The following is a 25,897-nucleotide window of genomic DNA, read 5'->3' on the forward strand; positions in this document are numbered from 1 at the left end:
AAAATCAAAATATACAATTCTTATATCTTGTATGTTCTCTACTTTCCGCATCCCTATTTCTATTATGGTATCAGAGTAGAAAAAGACGAAAGCCCATTGATCCAAATATAAGTAACTCAAATCCCTCCTCTTTCAAACAAATTACCGATCAATAACACCTGCCTCCCACTACAAATACCACCACACCCAAAACTCTTGCAACTGTTATTTCTCGTCTTCTCTCTTCTCCATCATTCGGAGAACGCACAAATGGAACAAATTATGTGATTTGGTGCACACAAATACTACCATATTTTCAGGCATCTAAGCTAATTTCTGTGGTAGATGGCACCGAACCAGCACCACCTGTACATCTTTCTCAACCACACCCATAAAATCTTGGCCAAATTATACTCACTCTCAACTCCTTGCAAAGTCTGGCGCAATCAAGATCAAACAGCCCTTGGTTGGATTGTAAATACAACAAGTCCCATAATAGTAGAGGTGTCAATAGGTCGGGTCGAGTCGGGCTTTCATGATACCCGACCCGACCCGAAACCAATAGGGTCGCGCTTGACCCGCCCAGACCCGGCCCAAGACCCTTTTCAGCGTACGCCATAAGCCCAGGTTGGGCCGGGTCAGGTTTCGGGTTTTTTTTTTTTTTGGGCTTCGCATAACTTCCTTCTCTAAGTTTGATATGCTTGAAGTTTGTCTGCAAGCAAGCAACCAACTCTAAGGCGTTCATCCATCTGGCTTCCGAATTAAAAAAGCATAAATAGAAATAAGTGAAAACGAGACATTCTTGTACTAAGTTTGTTTGCAATTTTTACTGCCGCTGCAGTGTAATCCCCTGTGGTTAGGTTACCAGCTAAGCTCATTTCAGCAAGAAGCAATAGGCCATGAGATAAAGGGAATTGAAAAGACCCCATTAAAACTACTGGTGACCTTGGACAAAGCAATGTCCATGGAGTTGCTGTTCATGCGTCACCTTGGGTGGGTAATTCAGGGTTCATCATCGACCCCATTAAAACTGCTGGTGCCGCAAGTGAACCCAACAAGGCTTTGTGTTCTTCCCAAAAGCCATACCTGCCGTGTCAATGTCTTCAGGACAACACACTTGCCCTTCCTTTGCGAGTCCAGATCAATATTGGCACCATCTTCCTTAGCCTCATCCTCAGGGTTCATCTCAAGAATCTTTAAGCACAATAAATTCCAATCAGAGGATAACTCAAAGCAAGAAGGGAGACAACGAGCATATTATACGAGGAACACATTATCATCACTCATCAGCCAAGAAAACACACTACAGCTATAAACTCTCGAAGAAAAGACCTCAGTTAGCCCAAATTACAAAGACATCATGTAAGACGCAACTTGCCACACCCCGAATTTTCAACAGAGATTTGTCAGGGACAGTCCCCAAATCACGAGCACAACAAGAGCCCTTCAATCAGACCCGTTTTACAGTCAAACCAATTCCGAAAAGTTACCTCCACAATGTTGCCGACCAGGTAAGGGAGTGCTTGTTGAGCTTAATCTTCTCTTGGTTCTCCTATATCTTCTCCTTATACGACTCCAGCTCCAGATTCGTCCTCTGCAGCTCCTCCTGTCACCACAAACCAAAAAAAAACCAATATCCCATCAAAACCCCCCATCGATGCACCGACTCAAATCACTAGATTCGAAAACAAATCCTCGCGCACAAAACAAATTACCGAAGACCCAACAAACAAGCAAAGCTCGCGCTTCAAGCCCTAGCAATCCAATCGAAGCCATCGACATCCGCACACGCAGAGGGAGATAGAGACGACGCGACCGACGATAGGGTACTTAGCTTCGAACTTCTTCTCCCACCTGATTAGTGTATGGCGGAGGACGACGAATCGGAGAGGGGAGAGGCGGTGGTCGACATGGGGTCCATGGACTCGACGGAGTCCCGCTGGGTGTTCCAGGACGAGGACGATTTGGAGATCGAGGGCGACGAAGAGGACGACGACGACGACGTCAGACCTAGGGTTTTTTCATCCTGCAGTGCTATGCGCACAGAGAGGGGAGAGAGAATGGGAGAGAGACTAAGAGAGGGAGAGTCAATGGGTCGGCCCAGAGTGTCAATGGGTGGGCCCGATTATACCCCAACCTTAATGGTACCACAAGTTTTAGGGTCAAATTGAGACCCAATCCCAAAATACCCCAAATTTTAGGGCTGAGTCGGGCCGAGGCAGTCCGGGCCGGGTCAGCCTGGTTTTGTTGACACCCCTACATAATAGCACAACTTACCAGCCACACAACTTCTACATCAGTTTGGCCTACTTGGCCAACGCATATGCTTCTTAGTTTAGCGTTTGCTCCTCTTCCCTCTGGATGAAACTCCAATCCATGAGAAAAGGCAATAGGAGTATGACTAAATATATATGGGAGGCAACTCAGATTGTTGATCAATTGGTAGCTATTGGGGTAACTATCTCTGTTGGAGAATGCCAAACCTACCTCTTCCGAGTTTTAAGTTTAGAATACTCCACTTTGGTCACTGCTTTTTCAGCCATTTTAGCTCATACCCAGTCCTCCACTCTCTCCAAAATGAGCTACACAATTTGTTGTTGTCTCACGAGGGCCGTTTAGAGCTTTCAACTTTGGACGCTAGTTAGACACCTCCAGTTGCACTTGCTTTCCATGGTACATCACCGACTTTTGCACATTCCAGGCCAAACCAACTTTTTTTGGGCTCACAATTGCGCCACTAGAACCTGCCTATGACTCGCCATCTACTCATCTTCTACCCACCTCGCCGTCACCGGTCATGTACTCGCCTGGGAGCTCCCTTATGTTAGATTTGTCGTTGTCATTTTCACTATGCTACAACCTGCCGTAAACGACATAATTCTCAACTTGTGACCACACCTCTTCCTCAAGCTCATTGTAATGTACATGCCCCACAAATCCGTTATCTTACTAATAATTACCCACCTCAGTATCGTGTCCTTTCTCCACCTACACAAGCATATTACAACTCCTTACCACTATCTATAACCCAATACCCCTCAGTTCCTCCGCCTTAACCTCCCTTTGCCCATACTGCTTCCACTCGGTTCCCTGACTTCGATGCTACACATCATGTCATTGATAGTACCACTGGCCTTACCAATGTCACTCATTATATAGACTCGCAACAATTTATTGTGGATGATGGCATCTCTCTTCCCATCACTTGCACAAGTGCTTTTATGTATTTCACGTTTCCTTCCTTTATCCTTAAGAAAGTTTAGTTGTTCCTAATATCACCAAGAAGTTATTATCTATTTCTCGATTTTCCTTCAATAATAATATTGTTTTTTTTATTTTACCCTACATATTTTCTTGTGGTGTGCTTACGTACGGGTCAAATCCTTCTTCAAGGTAGCCTAGATTCCAACCTCTATTATGTCTCGCCCTTCGGCTCGGCAACTTCTCCATTTGCTTTTGTGTTTTCCCGCGCAATTTCACTCACTACCTGGCATCGCCGTTTGGGACATGCCTCATTGGATATTGTAATTCGTCATTTAAATTCAATAAAAACTAGCTTTTCACATTCGCCTCTTTCATATGTATGGCATGCGCTCTTAGTAAAAGCCATTGCCATCCCCACTCTCCTATCCATTCTAGGGCTACTACCCCTCTTCAGCTTGTTCATTTTGATGTTTAGGGTCCATCCCTTGTACCTTCCCTTTCTGATTATAAATATTACGTCTATTTCATTAATGATTTTTCTTGATTCACTTGGCTCTATCCCTTCATATCTCGTGATCAATTTTTCAACATTTTTAAAGCCTTTCATGCACATGTTGAGACTCAACTTCAATGCAAGCTTTAGATGGTGTGATGGAGCACTCAAGTTCTTATCCTCTACCATACGTTCTCACCTTCTCAGTCATGGTATCTATCAACACATCTCTTGTCCGTACTCTCCTGTCCAAAATGGGATTGCTAAATGCAAGCATCGACATATAGTGGAGGCTAGCTTGCTCTCATGACCCAAGTTGTTGTTCCTTCTCATTTTTGGGAATTTGCCTTTGAAATTGCAGTTCACATGAACAATCGGCTCCCAACTCCTATTCTAAGCAACTTGTCTCCTTAACAAGTTCTTTTCCATACCACTCATGATATATCTCCCTGACGAGTGTTTGATTGTGTAACATTTCCATATTTATGACCGTATGCCCCACACAAGCTGGCTCCTCACTCCCGAGCCTATATCTTTCTTGGTTATCCTTCGGGTTGCCGAGGCTACTACTACTACTGTCCTTCAACCTAGCGTGCCTAAATCAATGCTGATGATATCTTTGATGAGACCGTGATCCCATTTCAACAAAATACATGTGCGTTTCCACTATCACCACTTGCTGGGTTGCCAATCCAGTTACCACTGCTACCGCCCTTCACATTTACTGGACTCCGCTTTACTAGAGCTCCACTGTCGCCGACATAATCATCAACATCTCTAGGTCAAGTCCTTGATGTATTGTCTCGACCATCATCGGTGACATCTTCATAGGCATCTACTCACCATATGGTTATTCGTCTCCGTGATGGCACCATTTCTCGCAGAATCATTAATCGAAAATCACATTTTTGCTCTTACAGCCATTGCTCATTCTCATAATGAGCCTACTTGTTTATCTCAAGTATAACGAGATCCGAAATGATAGGCTTCCATGATCATTGAGTACACTACACTTATCTAGAATAAAACTTGAGAACTGGTTCCACTGCCGTCTCATGCTCTCCCAATTGGATATAAATGAGTTTTCAAGGTTAAACTTCGTTCCAACCTACGACGCTACAGAGCCCGACTTGTTATAAGGGATTTCATTAGCAAGCTAGCATTGACTATAGCGAGACATTTAACCCATTGGCTAAACCAGTTGCCATCCGTACTATTTTTGCACTCGCTTACTCTTGAGGATGGTCTATTTGATAGCTTCATGTCTTCGATGCCTTTCTCCATGGATATTTATATGAGGAGATGTCTATGGTCCAAACTGAGGGCTTTATTGAAAGCCGACGGCCTCATCATATCTGCCATCTCTGACGCTCTCTTTATGGTCTGAAGCAAGCTCCTTGTGGTTGGTATCAACAACTTAGCTCTTATCTCACCAATATTGGTTTTTTTATCTCAATTGCTGACTCGTTCTTGTTCAATCATCATTCAACATCCTATAGCATCTTCTTATTAGTTTATGCGGACAACATAATCCTTACTGGCTCTCAAAATGCTCCACTTCTAGCTCTTTTGCATTCTCTACATGGTGAATTTTCCATCAAGGATCTCGGACCTATTTACTATTTTTTGGGTGTTGAGGTATAATCTACCTCCCACGGATTTCATCTATATCAAGCCAAGTTCACTCATGAGATTCTGGATTGTGCAAAGATGTATGATGCTCATGATGTTTCCACTTCATGTACCATCGATGAACCGGTGTCCATTCATCAAGGGGAGCCCTTACCCGATCCTCTCCTATGGGTGCCCTCCAATGCTTAACTCTAACTAAGCCTGACATTGCATACTTAGTGAATACTACTTGTTAGTTTCTTCATGCTCCTACCACTACGCATTGGTTGGGTATGAAATACAATCTTCAATATCTGGCCAATACTTAGTGATCGGGATGATCGTCGCTATGTTGGTGGATATTATGTTTTTCTTGGACATTATCTTATCTCTTGGTGTTCACACAAACAATAAATTATGGCATGCTCCATTATTGAGGCTGAATACAAATGCCTTGCCAACACAACTGTTAAAGTTATGTGGATTGAGTGTTTTCTTCGTAATCTCCATGCTCTACCACCTCATTCACCCACGCTCTAGTGTGACAACCTTTTTGCCAATTACCTTACGACAAATCCAATTTTTCATGCTTGTACAAACACACGTGGAGATTGATTATCACTTCATTAGTGAGCATCTCACTCAAGGACAACTCTCTCTTCAATTTATCTCTTCCACTGATCAGCCTATAGAAATTCTTACTAAAGGCTTGTCATCTACTCAGTTTCATCTCTTAAAATCCAAGCTGACAGTTTGTTATGCCCCGTCAGCTTGCAGGGGGATGTTGGCCTAGTCCACTATCAGCTACTCCAGCTCCCACTAAAATCAGACATTATCTCTAGCTCGCACCAGAACTAGAGCACAATCAAAATATTAGCATGATAAGCAATCCGAGATTGATTCAAACGTTATTTTTAGCTCGCTCCAAAATCGGAGCACAATCAAAATATCCGCATGATAAGCAATCTAAAATTGATTCAAACATTATCTCCATCGGTGGGTTACCAATTCGGTTGTCAATATTTATTATTTGAAATTATTTCTAGGTGTGTGTATAAGTCATCACTAGTTGTAATAAACATACAATTCGAGAATTAAAATATGCAATTCTTATATCTTCTCTATTATCTATTTTCTATATCCCTATTTCTATCTGTTATAGTTTAAGGTAGCATAACCCAATTGTTTAATCGATGCTTTGCAAAAAAACTTAAAATTTCAAACCTAAATTGAGATAACGAATTTTTTTAGGGGAAAAACAAATTAATAGAGACATTTGGTTGATTGTGTTTCAACTGTACAATTCAAGTTGAAATTTTTAGCAACATAAAAAGGATGGAGGTTTAAAGTACTCCCACAAGCAGTTGAGGAAATAAATAAATGAAGAAAAAGACGCGTATAGCCTTCATCATTTTGAGAACCCTTAAAAACTTAAAAAGGAGAGGAAGTCATAAGAATTTTCAAGTCAGGTTAGTCTTCAGCAAAACTCAACCATTTTTGCTTATTTACCAAAAGAAAAACAAAAGGAACTTAAAATAACAACATATAATTGGGATATGAAGAGATATTACGAAATCACTGTATATAAAAATCAAGTAGTAGACGTACATTATGTATAGCAGGCTTCTTTTTGCGGATGTTCACATTAGTAATTTTCATTCAATCTTAATCTTACCGATTAGCTTATTGACATGCTAATTCCTCACGTCCATAAGATAAAAAATTACTAATTACTAAGCTCGTAGCATAATAATTAGCAATTTTTATTTGTTTAGAAAGCAAATTGGTTTTTCAAATATTTTAAAAAAATGTCACAATTTCTAAATTTGCCAATGAGAAAAATCGTTTGCGATCAATGTCCTCCAAGTTTTAATCTTCTGACACGTGAAATGGAAAATCATGTCAGGTTCTATTAATAGATGTCACATGCACGTTTATAAATTGCTCAGGTCCCTAGAAGTAGTCTTTGTCTCACCCCCGCATGTCGAACATAAAATTGCTCTTGCAAATAAATGAATGATCGACAAAATTCAATTTTCAAATATCCTATTCAATGATTGAAAATGAAATCGTTCTAAAATAATGAAGGTTAAGATCAAACATTAATATTTACTCATCTGACAAACCAAACGAAAAACAAAAGAAGAAAAACTGTGAGATTTTTTTTTAATGTTTTGACCAAGTTAAAGAAAGTAAAAAAAGTCAAATGCTACAATCAAGGCCCCACTAAAAAGTTACCGACTTGAAAATGCAAGACTTAAAAGGCAGAAAATATGTGAATCCTCAAAGTGGTCACGTCAACACATTACCAGAGAGAGAGAGAGAGAATGGATGAGTTGCAGTGACCTTTAATTTGGTTTATGGCTGACCAGAAAAAGAAAAGCAAGTGGGAGAAAACAAGAAGTGATCAAATCAATCCTGGGACAGGCGTTTTCCTGTACCGAGGGGGGTCGGAAACTACAGTTTTTCCCAGTTCCTCAAGTCTTCCCGTGCCATCAATGTGAAGTGGGACCAAGCACTCACCTAACCCTACACAAAATAAAGATATGACACAACGTCAACCTCCTTTCCTTTTCTCTCTTTTCCTTCACTGGCTTTGCCCACGTGATCTTTCTTTCTATCTCCCCTTTCCAGGGAAAAGAAGAAGTCTTCTTACGTTACTTATCGAGAAAAAAGAATATTGCCGAATACTTTTTGTGTCTATGAAATCAGTATGCTTACTGATGAGGTAGATTCTGTTAGTTATTGATATGATTCACTTATCTAAAATTTCACTTATAGTCTACGCATAATTTCGTACATGTTGCTTCTGTATGTTAGTTATAGTATATCTTATATTATCCGTGTGTACTAAGGGTGAGCAACTTGGACCGCCCAAACCGGAACCGGACCGGACCGGACCGACAAGTTTAGTCCGGTTCTCGGGACTATCAGTCCGGTTCCAAGTTCCTAAAAGCGAAACCGGTTTCCGGGCGGTCCGGTTCCAAGGGGGAACCGTACCGGACCGGACCGACTATTTAATATATATTTTTGTTTTTTTTTCTTTAAAAAAATTAATAAAATGTGAACTAAATTCTAAATGAACTTCATTATCATAAATTCATTAATAAAAATTAGTAAAATGTGAATTAAACCCTAAGTGAACTTCATTGACATAAATTCATTGACAAAAATTAGTAAAATGTGAACAAAACCTTAAATGTTTAACCAAAAAAAAAAAACTCTAAGTGACCGGTTCTCGGTCCTAGAACCAACCGGTCTGGTCCGCGGTTCCCGGTTCCACCTTGGACCCGGACCGGACCGGGAACCGATCACCTCTAGTGTGTACGCCGTACTCAATAACATAATATATATGATGTCGCTAAAAGAAACTATCGCGAAACTTTTATATCATTGTGTATATATTTCGATGTGTCTAGTATCCATAAGAAGATTTAATGTATTGTATTTTGGAGCACACAAAAAGGTAAGATTAGTCGACGAGACAGATCGCAATGACGCATCAAGTCACGCAAGCATTGTATCATAGACTTTCTGGCCTTTTTCTGTCATTTCGACAGAGAAAAAAATTTCTTTTGGTGTACGTCCCTTCTCTCGCGAGATCACTCTTCAACCAATTAGACCCATCCAAAAGCTTCTTCCTTTTTCTACTTTTTTGCTTCTACCCCATTTGGTACCCCTCCCCCCTCTTCCCTCAATCCTGACTTTGGTAGCTTATCTAGTTAGGCACTAGACAGAGCTGGTTCACACATGCACATTTGACAAAATCTCATGAACCAATAGTCCTCTGTATTTGATCAAATCTGCCCCATGCTTCTCTCTGGTTTTCTCACCACCTCGTGCCCTCCAATCTACCCAGACAAAGCCAAGCCAGCACAAAGTACACAGAAGTGAAACATGGGTGTGTTTAGACGAGCTCTAAAGTTACTGCTTTGGTTGTCTCTGTACTTGTTCATTCTCTTTGTTGCGCATTGTCATGGATCAAGAAGCACCCACCATGTGTTCAAGGTCAAGCCAAAGCAGTCTCATGATAATGGGCTCGGCCACTTCTCGGGGTTCTTGCCCAGACACTTCCCAATACCAGCCTCTGGTCCTTCAAGGAAGCACAATGACATTGGCTCGCAAAGCTGGACTTCATCATCATCACCATGAAGATTTCGTCAGAGAGAAAGTTTTGACAAGAAGGTGATGGATCATATTATCAAAGTTGTGCCTCTTAGTCTTTCCTCTTTTGGACCTTTTTTTTCCTCTTTTGCCATTTTGCTAAAGGTTGGGTTGTTACTATGTACATGGAGTGGTTGGGCAAAATCTTTTTGGAGATTGAAGAACATGGGTTAGGGGGATATGTTGATTCATGTACTTTACGATCGCTTACTTTATACATGAAGATTCAGCTGCTTGTTCTCTTGCTTCGTTTGAAGAAGAAAATCAAAGATGAAAAGATTTAGATGTCCAAAATCTTCTTAAGCCTTAGCTTCTGCGTTTGGGTTTCTTCGCTTTCTGGACATTTCTTGCTGTCTCCATGCAGACACGGTTCCTTGTTCTTGTTATCCACAACCATAAAGATGATGGATAAAGTTTAATAGAATTGAAAATCCATTTCTTTGTAGAATTAAAGTTTAAAAAAGGTGAACAATTTCCAAATGATTTCGCATCAACACGATTTAGTGGATCCAAAGTCTCAGGACATGATTGAAGCTTGCATTGGATTCGAAATATGTTGAAACTGAGGTTTTGAGATTTGATTATATATACATGTACAAAAGAAAAGGAGCTTCATGATTGTTGGCTCCACAGCATTGTAATTGCCTTTTACTTGTATGTGATGTGTGGATATATTAAGCTCCAAAATAGAGAGATATAAGTGAGCTTAGCTATAATCAAATAGCCTAAAATTTGCTAGGTGATGCATCGACGATGGGTTATCTCAAATCTCACCTACAAGATCAAAATTTGTGAACAGCCATTTAACTAAAACAGTATTTTCAGTCAGGTCACTATGGTTTCAAGACTTTCAATTAGGTCCCTGCGACTTTGAAAAGGCCTTAGGATCCGCTTGTTTCGCCAAAATGAATGATTTAAAAATAATCGCTTGAAATAGTGAGTTAATGAAAAAAAAAAAGCATTATCGAATCAATATTTGTTTAAAAATTTTCGTGAACAATATAAAATATTTTTTATTTGTTTATTTTTTAAGCGATACAAACGATTATTTTCAAGAAAATATTTTTTAAAATCGTTCATCTTTCGCGAAACAAACGAAGCCTATAATTAGAGTTCGGAAATTAAACAAAAAGCGTGCTACTTTTGTATCAATTGAGAAAAAGCCATATGTGGCCGCTCATTACGCGGGCAAATACTATTCTTGCCTTTTCCAATATCAATTTAGTTCAACAATCACAAGGTTTCATTTTCAAAAACAATTTTAACTTATAAAGGTATCGCAAATAACTTAAATTTAATCTATGTATCGCAAATTTAACTTATGTACCGTCACATGACAATGTGGTGTCGAGTTTACGGGGAAGCTCTTATGAGATTTTCGAACGGGGTGCGCATCATATGCGAAAGTCCTCAAAATCACGAACTTTTAATTGCAATTCCTAGGTTCTGAATTATTTTTTTTCAGCAGTTAACTCTCAAACTTTTTAAGAAGGTTCAATCAAGAAATCCAACAGTCCCGGATTCCTCTGTGCATCGGAAAATCTAACACGCTGTCGATATTTTGCGTGAGAAATATTATTATTCGGTACATTAAAGAATGTTGACATTTGAAAGGGTGATGCGAATGGATTGATATCACTGTCAAATTCGCTGGAAGGCCTTGAGGCTAACCACGCATAGAAAGGGCCACCTAGAGAGACAGTGCAGAGTGAGGAGGGACTGTCAACTGTGTCGTAGGTTGCTGAAATCCATGTCGACTCGGTGACGACAGGACAACTTCATCAAAATCTGTCACTTGCTGATCAATCTTCCAAAACCCTGATGGCAACCCTAGTTATGTACAGACATGTTCGCGATATGAAAATCAACGTTAAAGATATAAAGATTTATATTGGAAGTTGCATAGAAAAAAAAAGTTGCATTTTAAGCAAATATTTAGTAGATGATTTGGAAATTCTTTTTCTAAAAGCGATCGTTTGTATCAATTGAAATGATTAGTCGATGATACGTATTTTCAATCTTGCTAACAATTTATATTTAAATGTTTTTCGTAGATGATAAAAATATTATTCGTCTATTGATTTTATTAAGCAAACATTTTTAGAAAGATATTTTCTAAATCATTTATTTTTGCGGAAAAAAAAACGAAACTTTAAACACTTGGGGTTGAATTTACGAGAGCCAATAATAAGTTTATGGCCTCATTTTGTAAACCACTTATTGTTTCACTAGCATTATTCAAAGGGAAATAGGTATTTTTAGAGTATTTTTCCAACATTAATCGCATTATATCATACTTTGTACTCTATATTTATTGTAGTGACCGATGAACGCCTCTGAAGCATCCGTGTTCAACAGCTGTGATATTATATATCAGGAAAGACAAAAAAGTTGACTTCCTGCTGTATAGCCTGTATAGAATGTGAACTTTTTGTATTGTCAATTGAGCTCAAGCTGTCAGCCACAAAAGGAGCTTTCGTCGTTACCCCTCATTTTTATCCAAACTTTACGAAGCATAAGTCAATTTGTTTTCAAAATTTTATAAAAAAACAAGAAGAAGTTTGCAGCAAAGACAAGGACGAAAAATTATTGTGTGTACGGACAAGCTACTATGGTCTTGCGTCAAGATTTAATCAATTACATTTTCCATTTTACTTGTTTAGCGATTTAAGGAAAATGATGTTTTATTTATCAAAAGGAAAAGTCGTTTTTCTCCGATCTAAATTTCTTGTTTTCGGTATATGAAAAAGATCTCCATAAATCGATTAGTTTTCTGTCATCTAAAATTAAATAATAATTTTTCAAAAATAGATTTTATTCAAACAAAAAGACCCTAATGCAAAACGGGTCTATGAAGAAAATTACTGGTGATGATTTTTCAGACCATGCAAAAGGAAGAGCACTCATTCGATCCTTGAAAGTTGAAAGCAGGTACTTAGGAACCACTTAAATCTCCATGTTATTAAAGCTACAGAAAGTACAATCATTGATTTTCTCACGCAATTTGTTGTGGTGGGCCAACCAATTTTGATTGTAAACATAATGAGCAAACCCCATTTAAATTAAATGAAATTGTTTTTTATTATAAGATGTCAATCATGAGCTTTCAAAGACCTAAGACATTTATAATTACTTTTGACACCTTCATTACGTCAAAGATAAAGGATATCAACCCAATTAGTATGAAAAGCTGGAGGTGACATTTGAGCTTGCATTAGAAATGACGGATGAGGCATCAGTAATCCAGTGTAATGAGAAGTCGATTGATTAAACGTGGTCAATTGTCTTACAGTAGATCTAATCAAACATGATATGTTAATGTACTAATTCAAGGCCGATAGTACATTTTTGGCGAGAAATCTAGTAAGCATTCCATATTGCCATAGAAGAAACTTGCTTGAGAAGAAAGGTAAACAAGAGTTACTTATACGACAACAGAGAATTTGATAAAGCTCTCAAAAAGCCCGGCCTAGAAATTAAGGGCGTAAATGATAACCAATTTATTTCAGAAATCAATTTCTGGCTATTTCTATTTCTATTCTCTATACGAGTTTTTGAGCAAAAATATGCATTTGATAAAGACACAAATTTCTGTTCTCGAAGTAGAAATTCATTTGATAACGACACAAAATTTCTCTCTCTTGGGCAGCCAGTGTGTGAGCGATGGGTTGCAGCAAGAGGCGCTCGGCGTCGAGGGTGACCAATGGCGGGCGACGAAGGACATCAGAGGGCGGCGGGCAGACGATGAGCAACGGCGATGGATCGCAAACCGCAAACGATGAGCGGCGAAGGATGGTAGACAATGCCGAGAGGCAAATGGTAGGCGGTGGGAGGCGAATAGCAAGCGGGGGTGGACGGCAATGGAATGCGGCTGACAGTGGGAGGCGGGCAGCAAGTGGGAAACCGACTAGTAGCTTGGGCGAACAATGAAAAGAGTTTTCATTTTATCATTTCTGTTCCAGAAATAAAATAGTATAAAATTTTTACTTCACATTTGTGTTCCAAATCTATTTCTGAAATCAAAATTTGTTCAAGAAATAAAAAAAAATGAAATTGCGTTACCAAACGAATTTCTATTCCAAACCTGTTTCGAGAACTGAATAACAAAAAAATAGAAAAATAGAATAATTATCATGCGCATCCCAAGTGTTTCGGCAAATATCCTTCTTGTTCTTGTTCTAGCTAGAAGAAACCGTACTTCAAGAAGATCCAATTCAAATCTTCTAAACGAAGAAGAGGAAAATGGAAATTTCTTCATAAAAGGACTCCAGAGAAGAACAAAACGACAGATGTTTCGAGTGCGTTTGGTTCAATTTTGGAAAAAAAAACCTTTGAGAAAATGCAAAGTACTTTAAGTATAAGGGTTTTCCAAAATGTAAATAGTGTTTGTAAAGTATGTTTATTTGTTGGGGTACGGTTCATACTTTCTATTGACAGGAAAGCACGGGGTCTCGTTCCTATTTTATTAGTAATTTGGACTTGGGCCCATGAATTGCTATTGTATATGTATAATTTTTTTCTCTTGTAATTGATGGATGTGAACGAGAGGTACGATGTGTTAATTATAGTGGAATCCTTTGTTGGATGTAACCTTAATTTAAGGGTAAATCAGAATAAAAACTTTGTGTCTCGATTTCTTATTCTCACTTTTACTCTCTATTTCATTGTAATTGTACTCGAATCCTAACAGCAACTTTAACTCAAATGTCATTAAGAAAAACTACAATATATAAAGAATCTTTCTAGTTCTTTTACAAAAAAAAAATCACAAACCTTTTTGGCGAAACTCAATCGCCAGCCAGCCTCGCCTAAGGTTGCACAACCTTAGTTGGCGTTGCCTGGGGTCTAGCAACCTCAGGCGAGGTTGGTAGCAACTCACCAGTGGCTAAGACCTCGCCGGCAATGTTAAGGTTTTCAATGACATTTCCGTAATTATGAAAGTATAGCAAGGGCAAAATTGGAAGAAAAAAAAACTCCATTTGCATTCCATTTGCATTATGGAAATGCTCAAAGATCAAAGCACTTTCGGACTTGCCTTGGACCAAAGGCTTAAATGCAATTGCATTTCCCCAAAACTCTCCAAAAATCTTGACAAACTCCATTTGCATTTGCCCAAGTGCCTTTAAGCCCCCAAAGCAATTTGGCAAAGCTGAACCAAATGCACCCATCCTTGGACGAAAAGGTCATTTTCCCATATAAAATTTCGGTGCATTGGAGTTACCCTGGTCTTGTCATCTCAAAATTTTGCAACTGCAGTTAGTATTTGATCTTACTATACATAATAGCTTCAGATGAAATGGCCAATTTGGGTCAGTAAGAAGTCAGTGCTCAACTTATAATGATGATAGTACTCCATGAAGGGCCTATCAGGCTTGGGCAATGTAACAGAGGAAGGTAATAGAGCAAAATAAGACCTGATATAACACAATAATTTAGCATTAGCAAATTTTGTTTATCTCCAGTTGTGTATATATACACAGTACAAACATCCTGATTCGGAATTAGTATCTCAACAAATAGACTCGACAACTTCAACTTCGCTCGTTCTTGTTGGCTTTTTTTTTTCCTTTTCTTTTTCTCTGTTTCCATTTGCTAGCAAGATTCAACTCGCGGGCAGCACTGCTTGTCCGGTGCTAATCTGTTCATCCTTTGACGCAAGAACAATGATGACAGCCAAATATACAAATTCGATTTTTAGAGATACTGAATTTAGAACACAATTAGATGCTTATATACCTATTCCACTGCTTGAATGTGAACCAAATAAGCTAACTAGTGAGTCCCCTCACTATCAACGGGTTTGGAAAAAGCTCAAATATCAGCATTGCGGCTTCCAAGTACTGAGGTCATGATTGTGTGGTCAGCTAGGAATCCGGTACTTACTTTGGGAATCGTAAGTTCCATTGCTATGAACTTTATTCCCTCTTGCAGCAAGGTCTCCATCGACAGCATTTGTTCGCCTGACAAGAGAGATGGACCGTCCATTTATTAATATGCCTATGGGCCAAGGAACCTCTGGAACTCAACCAAGCAGCATAAAACGATTCGGCAGCATTCATGCTGAATCTGTTATTGCTCAGATCCAATGACTCCAGCTGCTTTGCCATCCCAATGGCCATGGAAAGCTTTTCAACAAACGGGCTCTCTGCTGCACCGATTCTCTCCCACGAACTAGCACAGCTTTGATTGACCCCAGATGCATCAGGTTCTATCCCAGTCTGACCATCTTCACTGTCAGCAACTTCAAGCTGATTGCACTCACGGTTCAGGGTACATGGCCCATTCTGTGCTGGATCTATTTCCTTTGCAGCAGAGCACTCGAGAGAAGATGCAGGATGAATAAGACTTGGCCCCATTTGCGAATTTGATTTTATTTCCTCCTCATTGGCATTACCAGCAAGATTGAGTTCCTTCAGGGAGTCGTTTTCTGTTATCAGACTCAAATGGCAGATGCATCAGCTAAAATTTTTGTAAGAAACTAATATTGTAAGAGAGGGTTTTGGCTATCCAACCTGCTAGTGCCTGTATTATTTCGACAACCCCGGAAAGCTCAAGCTGACACTTATTTAAGATCAAAACTTTAATGCCGCATTGAGGATGCACAAGTACTGACGCTAATGCACTAATTCCCTGTTTTCATGAGCACTCCAGCATAAGCTCATTTCAGGTGCATTAAAAGGTAATGTTTTAGAGAGAAACAAATTTAATTAAAATGGGCAAAGGAAATACCAACAGAGTATAATCTAATTTCAAGTCCATTATTTTCAGGAATGTATACTGAGAGAGCTCATACAGCGAACCTGTAGTCTTATCTTGTTGAAAATGCACACATCAATAACATACGCAGATAACTTAAAGAAGTGGCAAGACGATCAATTTATTAGCTTAGCCACAATCTAAGCCAACTCCCACCTGAAATATAAGAACAACAGTGATACTGAACCAGAAACGAAGCATATAAGAGCATGTCACCAAATCACTAAAAGATTTTGTTAAGCTGCTTCAACTAGTGGCTCATATAAAATATTAGACAAGCTTTCACATACACAATAAGCTCATCAACAATGCCAATAGATTAAATTAGAAATACATAGCTAACATTCCGAAATATCCTATCGTTTGGTAGATACAAACATCTCTTGTTAACTTGTATAGTTATGGCACTCAAAATTATAATTGGTGAAGACAATAAAATCTTCAGTAGTGTGGGTTGGAGCATCTACACGTTGCTGACATGGAAGCTTCATTATAGTAAGCAGACAGAATTTCGAACAAACTGCTTTCAAGATTTTCATATAATGGAGAATGGTCATATCATAGTGCCATTTACAATAATCGGGAAGTAAACAATATACCTCCTGCTTGATCAAATTCCCTCCAAGGTTCAGCTCCACAATTCCACAAACCAGAGTATCAATGGTTTGTCTTGAAAAGTACTTGGATGTCAATCCGCAAAATGACAAGTCCAACTTCACAAGCTCTTGATTCTCAAAGGGAAGTGATTCACTCAACTGTAGTGCTCCATCCTGGAACCCAAACAAGCACGTCAATATAAAGATGCACAAAATGCCAAAGAGCCATACGTGTGAATGATGCACTGATAACTTGAAGAAAGTACTCACAGTTCCAATATTGGTACCTCCAAGCATTATTCCCGAGAGAGACAACCTTTTAGATATCTGACATAGGCTGTCGACTACAGTTTTGCTAAGCTTCAAGCCACTCAGACTTAGTTCAGAAAATCTATCCAAAAAATAAAGTCGCTAAAATCAGATGAAAAGTTGAATATCATTTCCAACCTGTGAGAAGAAAGGATGGTAAGGTTTATAGTCTTAAAGTACCTTTCCAGTGTGGCAAGCTTGGAAAGCAGACAGATAATAGCATTTCCTGATATCAAGTCATTATGTCCTATTGATTTGAAAAAGGAGTTAATGTTCCATTACATACATAATGCTCAATAATGGTTTAAAAAAAAAACTCTTAAGTACCTATATAAAGTTGTGCAAGCATAGATCCAGCTTCCAGTGCTTCAGCGACCTTATTAATTGTTCTAGATGTAATTGAACAGCGCTCTACATTCAAGCTATACAGCGCTACAGAATGAACAATCCATGAAAAGAAAGTAATTAATGTTCAGTTAATTAAATAGACGCATGTGCGTGTGGGTGGGTGGCTCAGTGTGCACACACATTCTCATGTAGGCGTTGACGTTTGTGTGCTTGGGCATGCCGTGTGTCTTTGTTTAAACGCTACAGCAGACAGGCCTTACCCCTACAATTTTTCAGAATTGTGGAAATGTAAGATCCACAGGCATCAGTGAGGCGATTGCCGGATATATTAAGTACCACCAGTCGTTCAAACAGCACAGGACATTCACAGATCTGCACATGTAAACTGAATAAGCTCATTCAAGGCTATCAAATAGGCACGCAGTTTATAGACACCAATGAAACGTTGTCACAATACTTTAGATCCACCAGCCATTCCACTAGCCATTTTTTGAGTTCAACATCTTTCTCAATAGTAGTTAAACATCTAAATTCCCACATCAAAGTACTTTTAATTTCTCCCAAATACAAGGTGAAACGAAAAGGTAAACGGGGGAAGTAAATGTTTGCTGGACTGTTATTATACAATATGAACCTGAAACAATGCCGTTGGACCAAACCGGTTGCAATGAAGATCCAGACTCAAGTCTCCATAGCTCTGACCCGAAGATTGGAGTACTTGTTGAAGTTTCTCCATGGTTCCATTTCCTGGAAAAATCAAAGTTGTGGCAGCTTTTATAAATCTATATGCTGTCTTTTATTTGGAAAAATTATTAAGGAGAATTGATAGCAGCTACAAACCACAAGAGTCGAGGAAAAGCTCTGGTTGAAACTAGATACCAGATGATTACCTAGGAGATTATGAGAAAGGTTAAGCATTGCAATTGTTCCGTGCACGCGCAATGCATTCAAAAGTGGAGTCACAGATACATCTTGAAGTTCACATTCTGACACGATAACTTCATCTTCTGAGACCTATTAAACAGGAAGTATCGTAGCTTTTCGTCAATAAACTCACGAATTCAGAAAAAGTTAAGATACTCCAAAAGGATGAAAGTAGTAGCAAAACAACAGAAAGGTAACCTACCTCCAAGTCGTATAACCTTTTGAGCAACTTCATATTTGGTTGTTCGGATAAGTCCTCACAGCATTCAACATACAGCTTCATCAAGGGCTTCTGTACCCAACCTGTAAGGTGACATTTTAGTATTAAATACAAATTTGTAAAATTGACTTTTATAACAACACCAACATATACTCTGATCCAATGAAAAGCATTTGATGTGTCACTCACATGGCTAGTGCAGCGTAACCGACCAATCACAATTCACAAGGGAAATGCATTTCAACCAACTTTTGCATTTGAATATGGAAACTTGTGTGAGAAAATGACGTGATTCATTTCAGGCAATGCTGATGTGGCTACCAAAAAAGTGTTTCTGATTAAAAAATTCTTTAAGTGTCCACAGGTGCTGCAGTTCATGTTGATGATTCATGTACTCATAAACCACAGGATGTTTTCTTATTATGAGGTAGCCCGGGATGACAATATCCATGACACAAAAGACAAATTTTTACATCATGCGTATATAAAATGTTCTGGCACATACCATTAACAAGTACTTCAACTACTCCCTTTCCCAAATGATCCCTCAAGCTGCTAACAGTTTCTAAGCATGGGAGGGCTTTTCCCTCAATAATCATTTGTTGGATGATTGGCAAGAGACCTGTATTAGACACGAGCATCAGAAAATTGCAATCGTGAAGTGTGCTTGCCTCTGCATGTGTGTGTCTGAGAGAGAGAGAGAGAGAGAGAGAGAGAGAGAGAGAGAGAGAGAGAGAGAGATGCCAAAACATTGCAACTAATCGAAGCTGAAATGATGCATCAGAAAGAATTTGAAAGTGGGTTCTTGTCCGATAGATTGATTGCAAGACCATAAGCAGTAGATGTTTAATTGACTAACCCTTTGATCTCTTTTCTTTAGAAAGATGAAAGTAGTACAGGCATGCCAATTCAGCCTTCACAGAGTCGATGTCGAATTCATCATCAGACCCAAAGCTCTCAGCCTCTACATGGATAAGTTCATTGTCGATTTTGAACGATACGAATTGCTGCAATAATCACAATGTATAACAGGTTGGCCAAAAAAGATAATTAAATTCCGAAAGGATAATCTCTTTTCAGTCTTAATCAAGAATTTCGATACCAGCAGATGACACAATTTTCACTAGATTCCAATTGATTTTTTGATTTGATCTAAATGCAGATACATTTGGTTTGAGTTAGCATCAGCAGCACAGAATGAAGGACAGTTTTAACAATCGAAAAAGAACAGCTATATTGAAATCCGAAATGAAGTTAAAATGACCATGGCCACATTATAGTAACATAAAATCTAAATGCACTTGAAGCAAACTGACTCTTACTTTGGATTTGTCAGTGCAAGCAGGGAAATCCAAATGAACAGTGTGTGATAGGTTATTGGAGACATCAAAGTCACATTTTGAGCTCTCTGCCACAAAATAGTCTGGAAAAACATCCTTAATGCTCAAGGATCTGTCTTCTTTTCCATTTTCAGATGTTACTATAATAGAACTCCTGGTTTTATAAGAACATGTGCTCTCTTCTACATTAACGAGATTCCGAAAACTGTTAGTACATTCCGAACTAACTGCGGGTGCATCCTGGCAAAGGAAAAACAAAACTTGAATAAAGAAATAGAGAAAACCCATCATGGGCTTAGAGAGACAAATATTCCATGTTTGGTCCAAAGACAAACTTACACGACATCCCTGAGCTGCTGCTGCTGTTGCTTCATTCCCTACTCCATTCAGGTATACAGTTCAGATACAATAAAGATATCACAGGTGGGGGAGCTAAAATCAAGCAAAGTAATACTCACTTCCACCAGAAGTAGCTGCCCTATCCATAGAATGTGGCCCAGCCATTGAGGCCCCTGCCTGAGTGTGCATTTCTCCTTCATCATCAGAAAGGACTAACCGAATGCGTTTACGACCAACAGCTTTCCGCACCTCGCCAGATGATTTTGATGAACTTTTGGATGTTGCCATCATGTGCTTCACGGGATTACCACACTTCTCTACAGGAGCAGCTGTTCTGAACTTTGGTGAAACTTTCTTTGAATGGAGGAGGGATATCAAAGGGGCATCATCATTTAGCTCTTCCACAGTGTTGTGAAGTTTTCTCTTATAAGAATTAGATGTAAGTGGAGAACTGCAAGTGCTGGACCTACTATTTGACAAATAATCATCGCCTTCTGTGTCTGTTTCAGGGCAGCAATCTCCTGCCATTTTTTGTGCTTCAAGCTCTTTGCTTTCTGATTGCTTCAACTTGTCAATTAGAAGCTGCAACCTCCTGCACAGAAGAATGAGTCCTCATTTACGTACAATCAGGTGGATTCAATTGTGGTGCAACCTAGTTAATCCGGGATATTGGAGTTTCACTTATTAGACTGTAATTCCTGGAGTTCACTTTTTGGTTCCATAAATTACTCTACTGTTCCACTTTCTAAAACAGAACATTCACCTTGCCTCTTCAACATTGTCAAATCTGATCATGTGGCTATAGTGCATGTTCTCTAGGGCAGAAAGCTGTACTGAGAGGAGGTTAGCTTCCACAGCAATTCTGCAACACATATTTGGAAAAAAAATTACAAGCATTTATGTTAAAAGTAACGAGGATAACTCTGGGTAGAGGGTGACAATACTCAATCTTCAAGGATTTGAGAAATATCAGGTTTGTAAACGCATGAGTTCAACTTAAAGCAAAGCATTTCAAAGATAGCAATGAAGATTAATAATGGATGCATAATGCACGTGAAGCACAGACATTCATTCGACATACAGGCAGGTTCATGCACCTTTTGATCTTCCTAGCAGTAATTGTTGTTGGAGCAATAATCGTTTGCATACTCCTACCACACACGGGACCAGTTTTGCTATGCGCATGCAGTCATACATCAAACGCATGTCAAATTAGTTCTAGATAGTTTGAACATATCAAAGTAATGTCGTAGAAAATTCCTAATAGTTGACAACTCAAATACATATATTATATCTGATACTGGAGTAGCCTCTCATGCTACCCTTAATAGAAGAAACGACTGAAAAGATTTAACATAAAGAAGGGCAATCACCTGTACCCCTCTTCAAAAGAATCCAATGCACCTGCCCAATTTCCGTCACAGTCCAAAACATCACCAATATTAATTTTAACTAGAGCTTGCCCCTGGAATGACACAGACCTTGAGTAAGCGTCAATAAACCATTAAATGAAACATATCCTAAAATGCTCTCACCATAAATATCAAGAATTTGACCAATGTATAAGCCTTAGGACAATGAAAGATTATCAACCTTAGAATCTTTAGATTAGCTATAGAAGATTCTCGGATAGAGTTACGAACTCCTACATGGAAATAAATGTTAAAGTAGCTGCGTGGTTATCAAATCGGAATAAAAATCATGAATAAAGTTTTCAAAACTATGAATAGTGAAATGACGATTTGGTAAAGTACCAAAGTTAAAATTTCATGCTATAGCCATGTATACAGTTCATTTGGAGGAGTTGGTTAAAAAAGTGGCTAAAAGATGGTTTTTCCAAGAGGAACTGTTATTGGTTTTCGGAAGTTAAGGTGGAAAGAAATTGTCCCAATATGATTTAGTGAGTTCGTAAAAGATTGAAAGATAAGGCTACTAAATATAGATTAGTGGGTTCCAATTGGAAATTCTTAAATTTTATCAATTGGTTTGATTAAGACAAACCGCTTTGTAGAGTTATTGACAGAACATAACACAGAATTTCACTCAAAAAATTCATCAAACAAGACTGCTTTCGTTTTTTTATAATAGTACAATTTAAGTAGTTTCTTGAGCAATTATAAAGATAAGTTCAACTACATCCTACGATTCTGGACATAAAATTGCTACATTTGTCCGTTAAACACACAAACAGAAAGGAAATGAGCCATTTTGTTACAAATTATTCAGTTGACATTATTACGAAACATCATAACTCAAGTGAAGATGATGCCAAAAATATTTTTATGAGTAACAATTTAATTAATCTTGAACTTACACAAATTTATCACAACAATTTAGTACTTGCATAATCTTCCAATAGCTTGACTTTTCGAACCTTGAATCAAGTTATGACCTTGAATAGCGAATCCTCATTTCTAATACTTATGGAGCATAATTAGAAAAGAAAATTATTAAAGGATTAAAATTCAGAGAAGAACAACCTAACTAACCTCCATGTTGCCAATGGACTTATAAATCTCCCAACTCTTGTTGTACCATTTCAGGGCTTCATTGAATTTTCGGAGCTTCTGGTATGATTCTCCGATAACAAGGTATGAATCACTCAGCTTTTCCTTGTCGCAAAGTTCACTTGCAATTCTTTTCTTGCGTTTAGCAAACTCAAGATGCTGAAATAAATCACAGAAAACAAACCAACATAAGACTACACCAAAATAAAGTATTTGGAAATAGTTTAATTATTCTAGAGAATCTGGAAATGACTCAATCAATCTAAGGACACCACTTAATCATCTAGAATGAAATATCTCCATATGCAGCTTTAAACTTTCAAGAAGATTCATATTGATCATTCAGAGAAGCTTATAGAAGAATCACTCCTTTGTCACTACTTTTATACATCAATAATGATTGTGTTATGGACATCTGAAACCGGAAGTTTGCAAGTGGCAAGTTTAGTTACAAGTATCATCATTCTATATCAGTATCAGTGATAGTTTCATTTTTTTTTCTTTTATTGGTTGGGGTGGGATGTGTCCAAAAATCTGCAAAGAGAGAATGTGAGGTTTCTTTTTCAAAGGTGGCCTTTAGTAGATCCATGGTGGCCATTCTTGGAGTTCAGTTTTTGTCTTGGATGGCCTAGATCTCCTCTCGTATCTTTTTTTATATGCAACTACTTGTGCAACTTACAAGCCATCAACAAACTAATTCAATTATTGTACCGGTGACCATTTTCGTCCCTGAAACTCTAGAACTTTAATCTAAGATGCAACTTCAGCGACTATGATGACTACAACAAATATCATGATTAAGTTCCATTAGTGGATTAAATGTACCTACAACTCTCCCTGTTATTGTTATGATGCATTCTATTCTAAAGAATTAACAGTACAATAGTATCCGGCTATAGACCTTGCATTATGGCCAACCTGTTTCAAGTTATCTATTGAGAAGACAAAGTCCCTTACAATGCAAAACTATGATCAAACGCTTGCTAAAAAATGTTTGAAGTGGTTATTTTCCGGTATTTCGCAAGAAAGAATATTATAAAGCTGCTTCACACTCGAGCCAAATGTTCTTAGTCTCCAACACAGAAAGAAAGTCCAATGTAATGTACATAAGGAAAGAATACAATTTCACGATGAATGATCTCAGGAAGTAAGAAAGTTTTAAAAATTAGCAATCTTTGAATTGAAAAGGGAAGCAATAATCATAATTATTAAATAAAGCATGATTTGACGTCTGAAACTTGCTGGAGAAGCCAAGCCATCTAAAACTTAACAGAGAAGGAGACCTACTTTTAACCATGCAGCGATCATACTTGATTTCTCAATAAGACAGTCAAGGGACTTATTCTGTTGCAGAAGACATTTCCTTTCACTTCCGGTGCCTCTAGCACTGACCGACTTTCTTGACAGCTTTTTAAAGTTCTGTTCTTCTAGCCTCAGCTCATCCATCACCTTAATAGCTTCTTTCACTGTATTGATATTTTGTTTAATTTGATCCACCAAAGCATCCTCGTCCTCCATAGATTCCGCCAGGTCAAGCGCCTTTTGATAGCAAAGAATTGCCTCATCATACTTTTGTACCCTGTAATGCAGTTCACCAAGGTTTATGTACCCCTTTGCCTCACCTTGGCAATGCCCAATCCTCTTACAGATTATTATGTCCTTCTCAATATGCTCCCGAGCCTCATTCCACATCCTTAATTCCGTGTAAACGTTTCCAAGATTATGATGTAGCCTACTACGTCCATCGTCATCTTCAATAACCTCTTCTTCGTCACATATGTCTAATCCTTTAGACAATATTTTCTGGGCCTCTACCAAATTGTCAAGATCTATTTCAAGCATACCGATATTATTGTGCGCATCAATATATTCCTTCAAGAAAGAACTCTTATTAGTTGGCGGGTTCTCCTTCAGTTCTTTGGCAAGCTTCATGGCAGATTTGAAATACTTCTTAGCATTCCGAATTGAGTAGTGGTCATCCGCAGATCTCAGAAACATTTCATGGTACGTACGACCAAGCTGCGTACTCGCTCTCTGCTGCTCGACAAGATCATCAGCGTCCCTAGCAAGCTCCAAATGCTTCTTCTGGAATAGTCGATAAAGCATACGTAAAACCAAGACTCAATCACCATCCCTCTACTCGCCTAAACACAACTAAACCGAATTCACAAAAAGAAGCAATCGAAAGAATCCGCACCTAAACCGAAGCGATCAAACCGAAATTACACGAAAGAAATCCCGACGATCGCCGCCGGAATCGAACCCCGCATCCCGATTCCGAGGGGAAAAAAAAAACCAGAGGGTCGCGAGGTAAGGTACCTGATACAGAAGCGCGTCCTCGAAGAACTCGAGCCGCAGGTACATCTCCCCGAGGGACTGGCACGTCGGCAGGAGGTGCTTCTCCGGCAAGTGCTTGGTCGTGACATCGTAGTCGATCCGCAGCCACTTGAGGGCCTCGACGTACTCCCCCCGGTTCTTGAGCATGTCCCCGATCACGTTCGCCCACCTCGCCTCCTCCTGGCGGTTCCCCTCGTCCCGCGCGCTCTGGTACGCCCGCTTCGCCGCTTTGAACTGCGCCTCGTCTCTGGCCATCTCCGGCGAGCTCCGGCCGGCGATCGGCGATCGGCCTAGGGTTTTGGCCTGCTGATTTTTGTGGAGAGAGAGAGAGAGAGAGAGAGAGAGAGAGAGAGAGAGAGAGAGAGCAAAGTTTGATTCCGTTTGAAAACTGCGGCCTTTGCCCGCCAAAATCTCCTGCTGGTGCCGCCAATTTATGGCGGAAATGTTTTCGAAATAAAATAGAGCAAAAAAAATATTGTCAAAATAGAATAAATAAATAATAGGGAGATAAAAGGTGTCGCGTGCCAAAATAAAATTAAGTCATATGTCGAGAATATAAAGTTAAAATTTACAAAATGAATTTTGCTAACGAGCGTTCCGAGCTGGTAATTACAAGTATACACTTAAACAAGTAGGTTACGTCCAGAACCGAATGGTAATGCGCTATATCACTTCACGTGTCGATTGTGCAAAATCAATTTTAATGTACTTTTCTTAAAGAAATTAGTATCAATTTTTTTTTTAAGTAATAGAAAACTACTTAGAGGTCA

The 25,897-nt window shown here is 38.9% G+C and overlaps 1 protein-coding gene across 4 annotated transcripts; it reads right to left on the minus strand.

Annotated features, from left to right (window-relative positions):
* Positions 1-14,862: 14,862 nt before the first annotated feature.
* LOC115688827 (protein TONSOKU) lies at positions 14,863-25,456 on the minus strand. 4 transcript variants are annotated; one of them, XM_030614747.2, is made up of 20 exons: positions 25,110-25,456; positions 24,078-24,875; positions 22,773-22,949; positions 21,657-21,748; positions 21,047-21,145; positions 20,403-20,875; positions 20,284-20,321; positions 19,927-20,184; positions 19,464-19,611; positions 19,110-19,226; positions 18,587-18,687; positions 18,351-18,474; positions 18,095-18,207; positions 17,721-17,832; positions 17,440-17,544; positions 17,293-17,359; positions 17,074-17,194; positions 16,807-16,977; positions 15,964-16,081; positions 14,863-15,878 (listed from the first exon to the last, which is right to left on the minus strand). In XM_030614747.2, exons 1-20 carry the CDS (start codon positions 25,380-25,382, stop codon positions 15,367-15,369), a joined length of 4,017 nt encoding a protein of 1,338 aa, XP_030470607.2. In that variant the 5' UTR covers positions 25,383-25,456; the 3' UTR covers positions 14,863-15,366. The 4 variants fall into 4 exon arrangements, with proteins under 4 accessions (XP_030470607.2, XP_056168051.1, XP_056168053.1 ...); XM_056312076.1 differs by having other exon boundaries at positions 20,284-20,324; XM_056312078.1 differs by lacking the exon at positions 19,927-20,184.
* Between the last annotated feature and the right edge of the window lie 441 nt (positions 25,457-25,897).

Source organism: Syzygium oleosum, unplaced genomic scaffold, assembly GCF_021117445.2.
Source record: "Syzygium oleosum isolate NSW1041296 unplaced genomic scaffold, Sole_v2.1 Sole_v2.06, whole genome shotgun sequence".
Classification (NCBI taxonomy): domain Eukaryota; kingdom Viridiplantae; phylum Streptophyta; class Magnoliopsida; order Myrtales; family Myrtaceae; genus Syzygium; species Syzygium oleosum.

Bases quoted from the DNA above. Each gene is read 5' to 3' on its own strand.
- LOC115688827 (XM_056312076.1), bottom strand. From the start codon at position 25,382: ATGGCCAGAGACGAGGCGCAGTTCAAAGCGGCGAAGCGGGCGTACCAG. The intron at 24,876-25,109 runs GTACCTTACCTC...CGACTATTCCAG, and splicing joins AGGACGCGCTTCTGTATCAG to AAGAAGCATTTGGAGCTTGC. The intron at 20,325-20,402 runs GTGAGTATTACT...ACCTGAATGGAG, and splicing joins GGCAGCTACTTCTGGTGGAA to TAGGGAATGAAGCAACAGCA.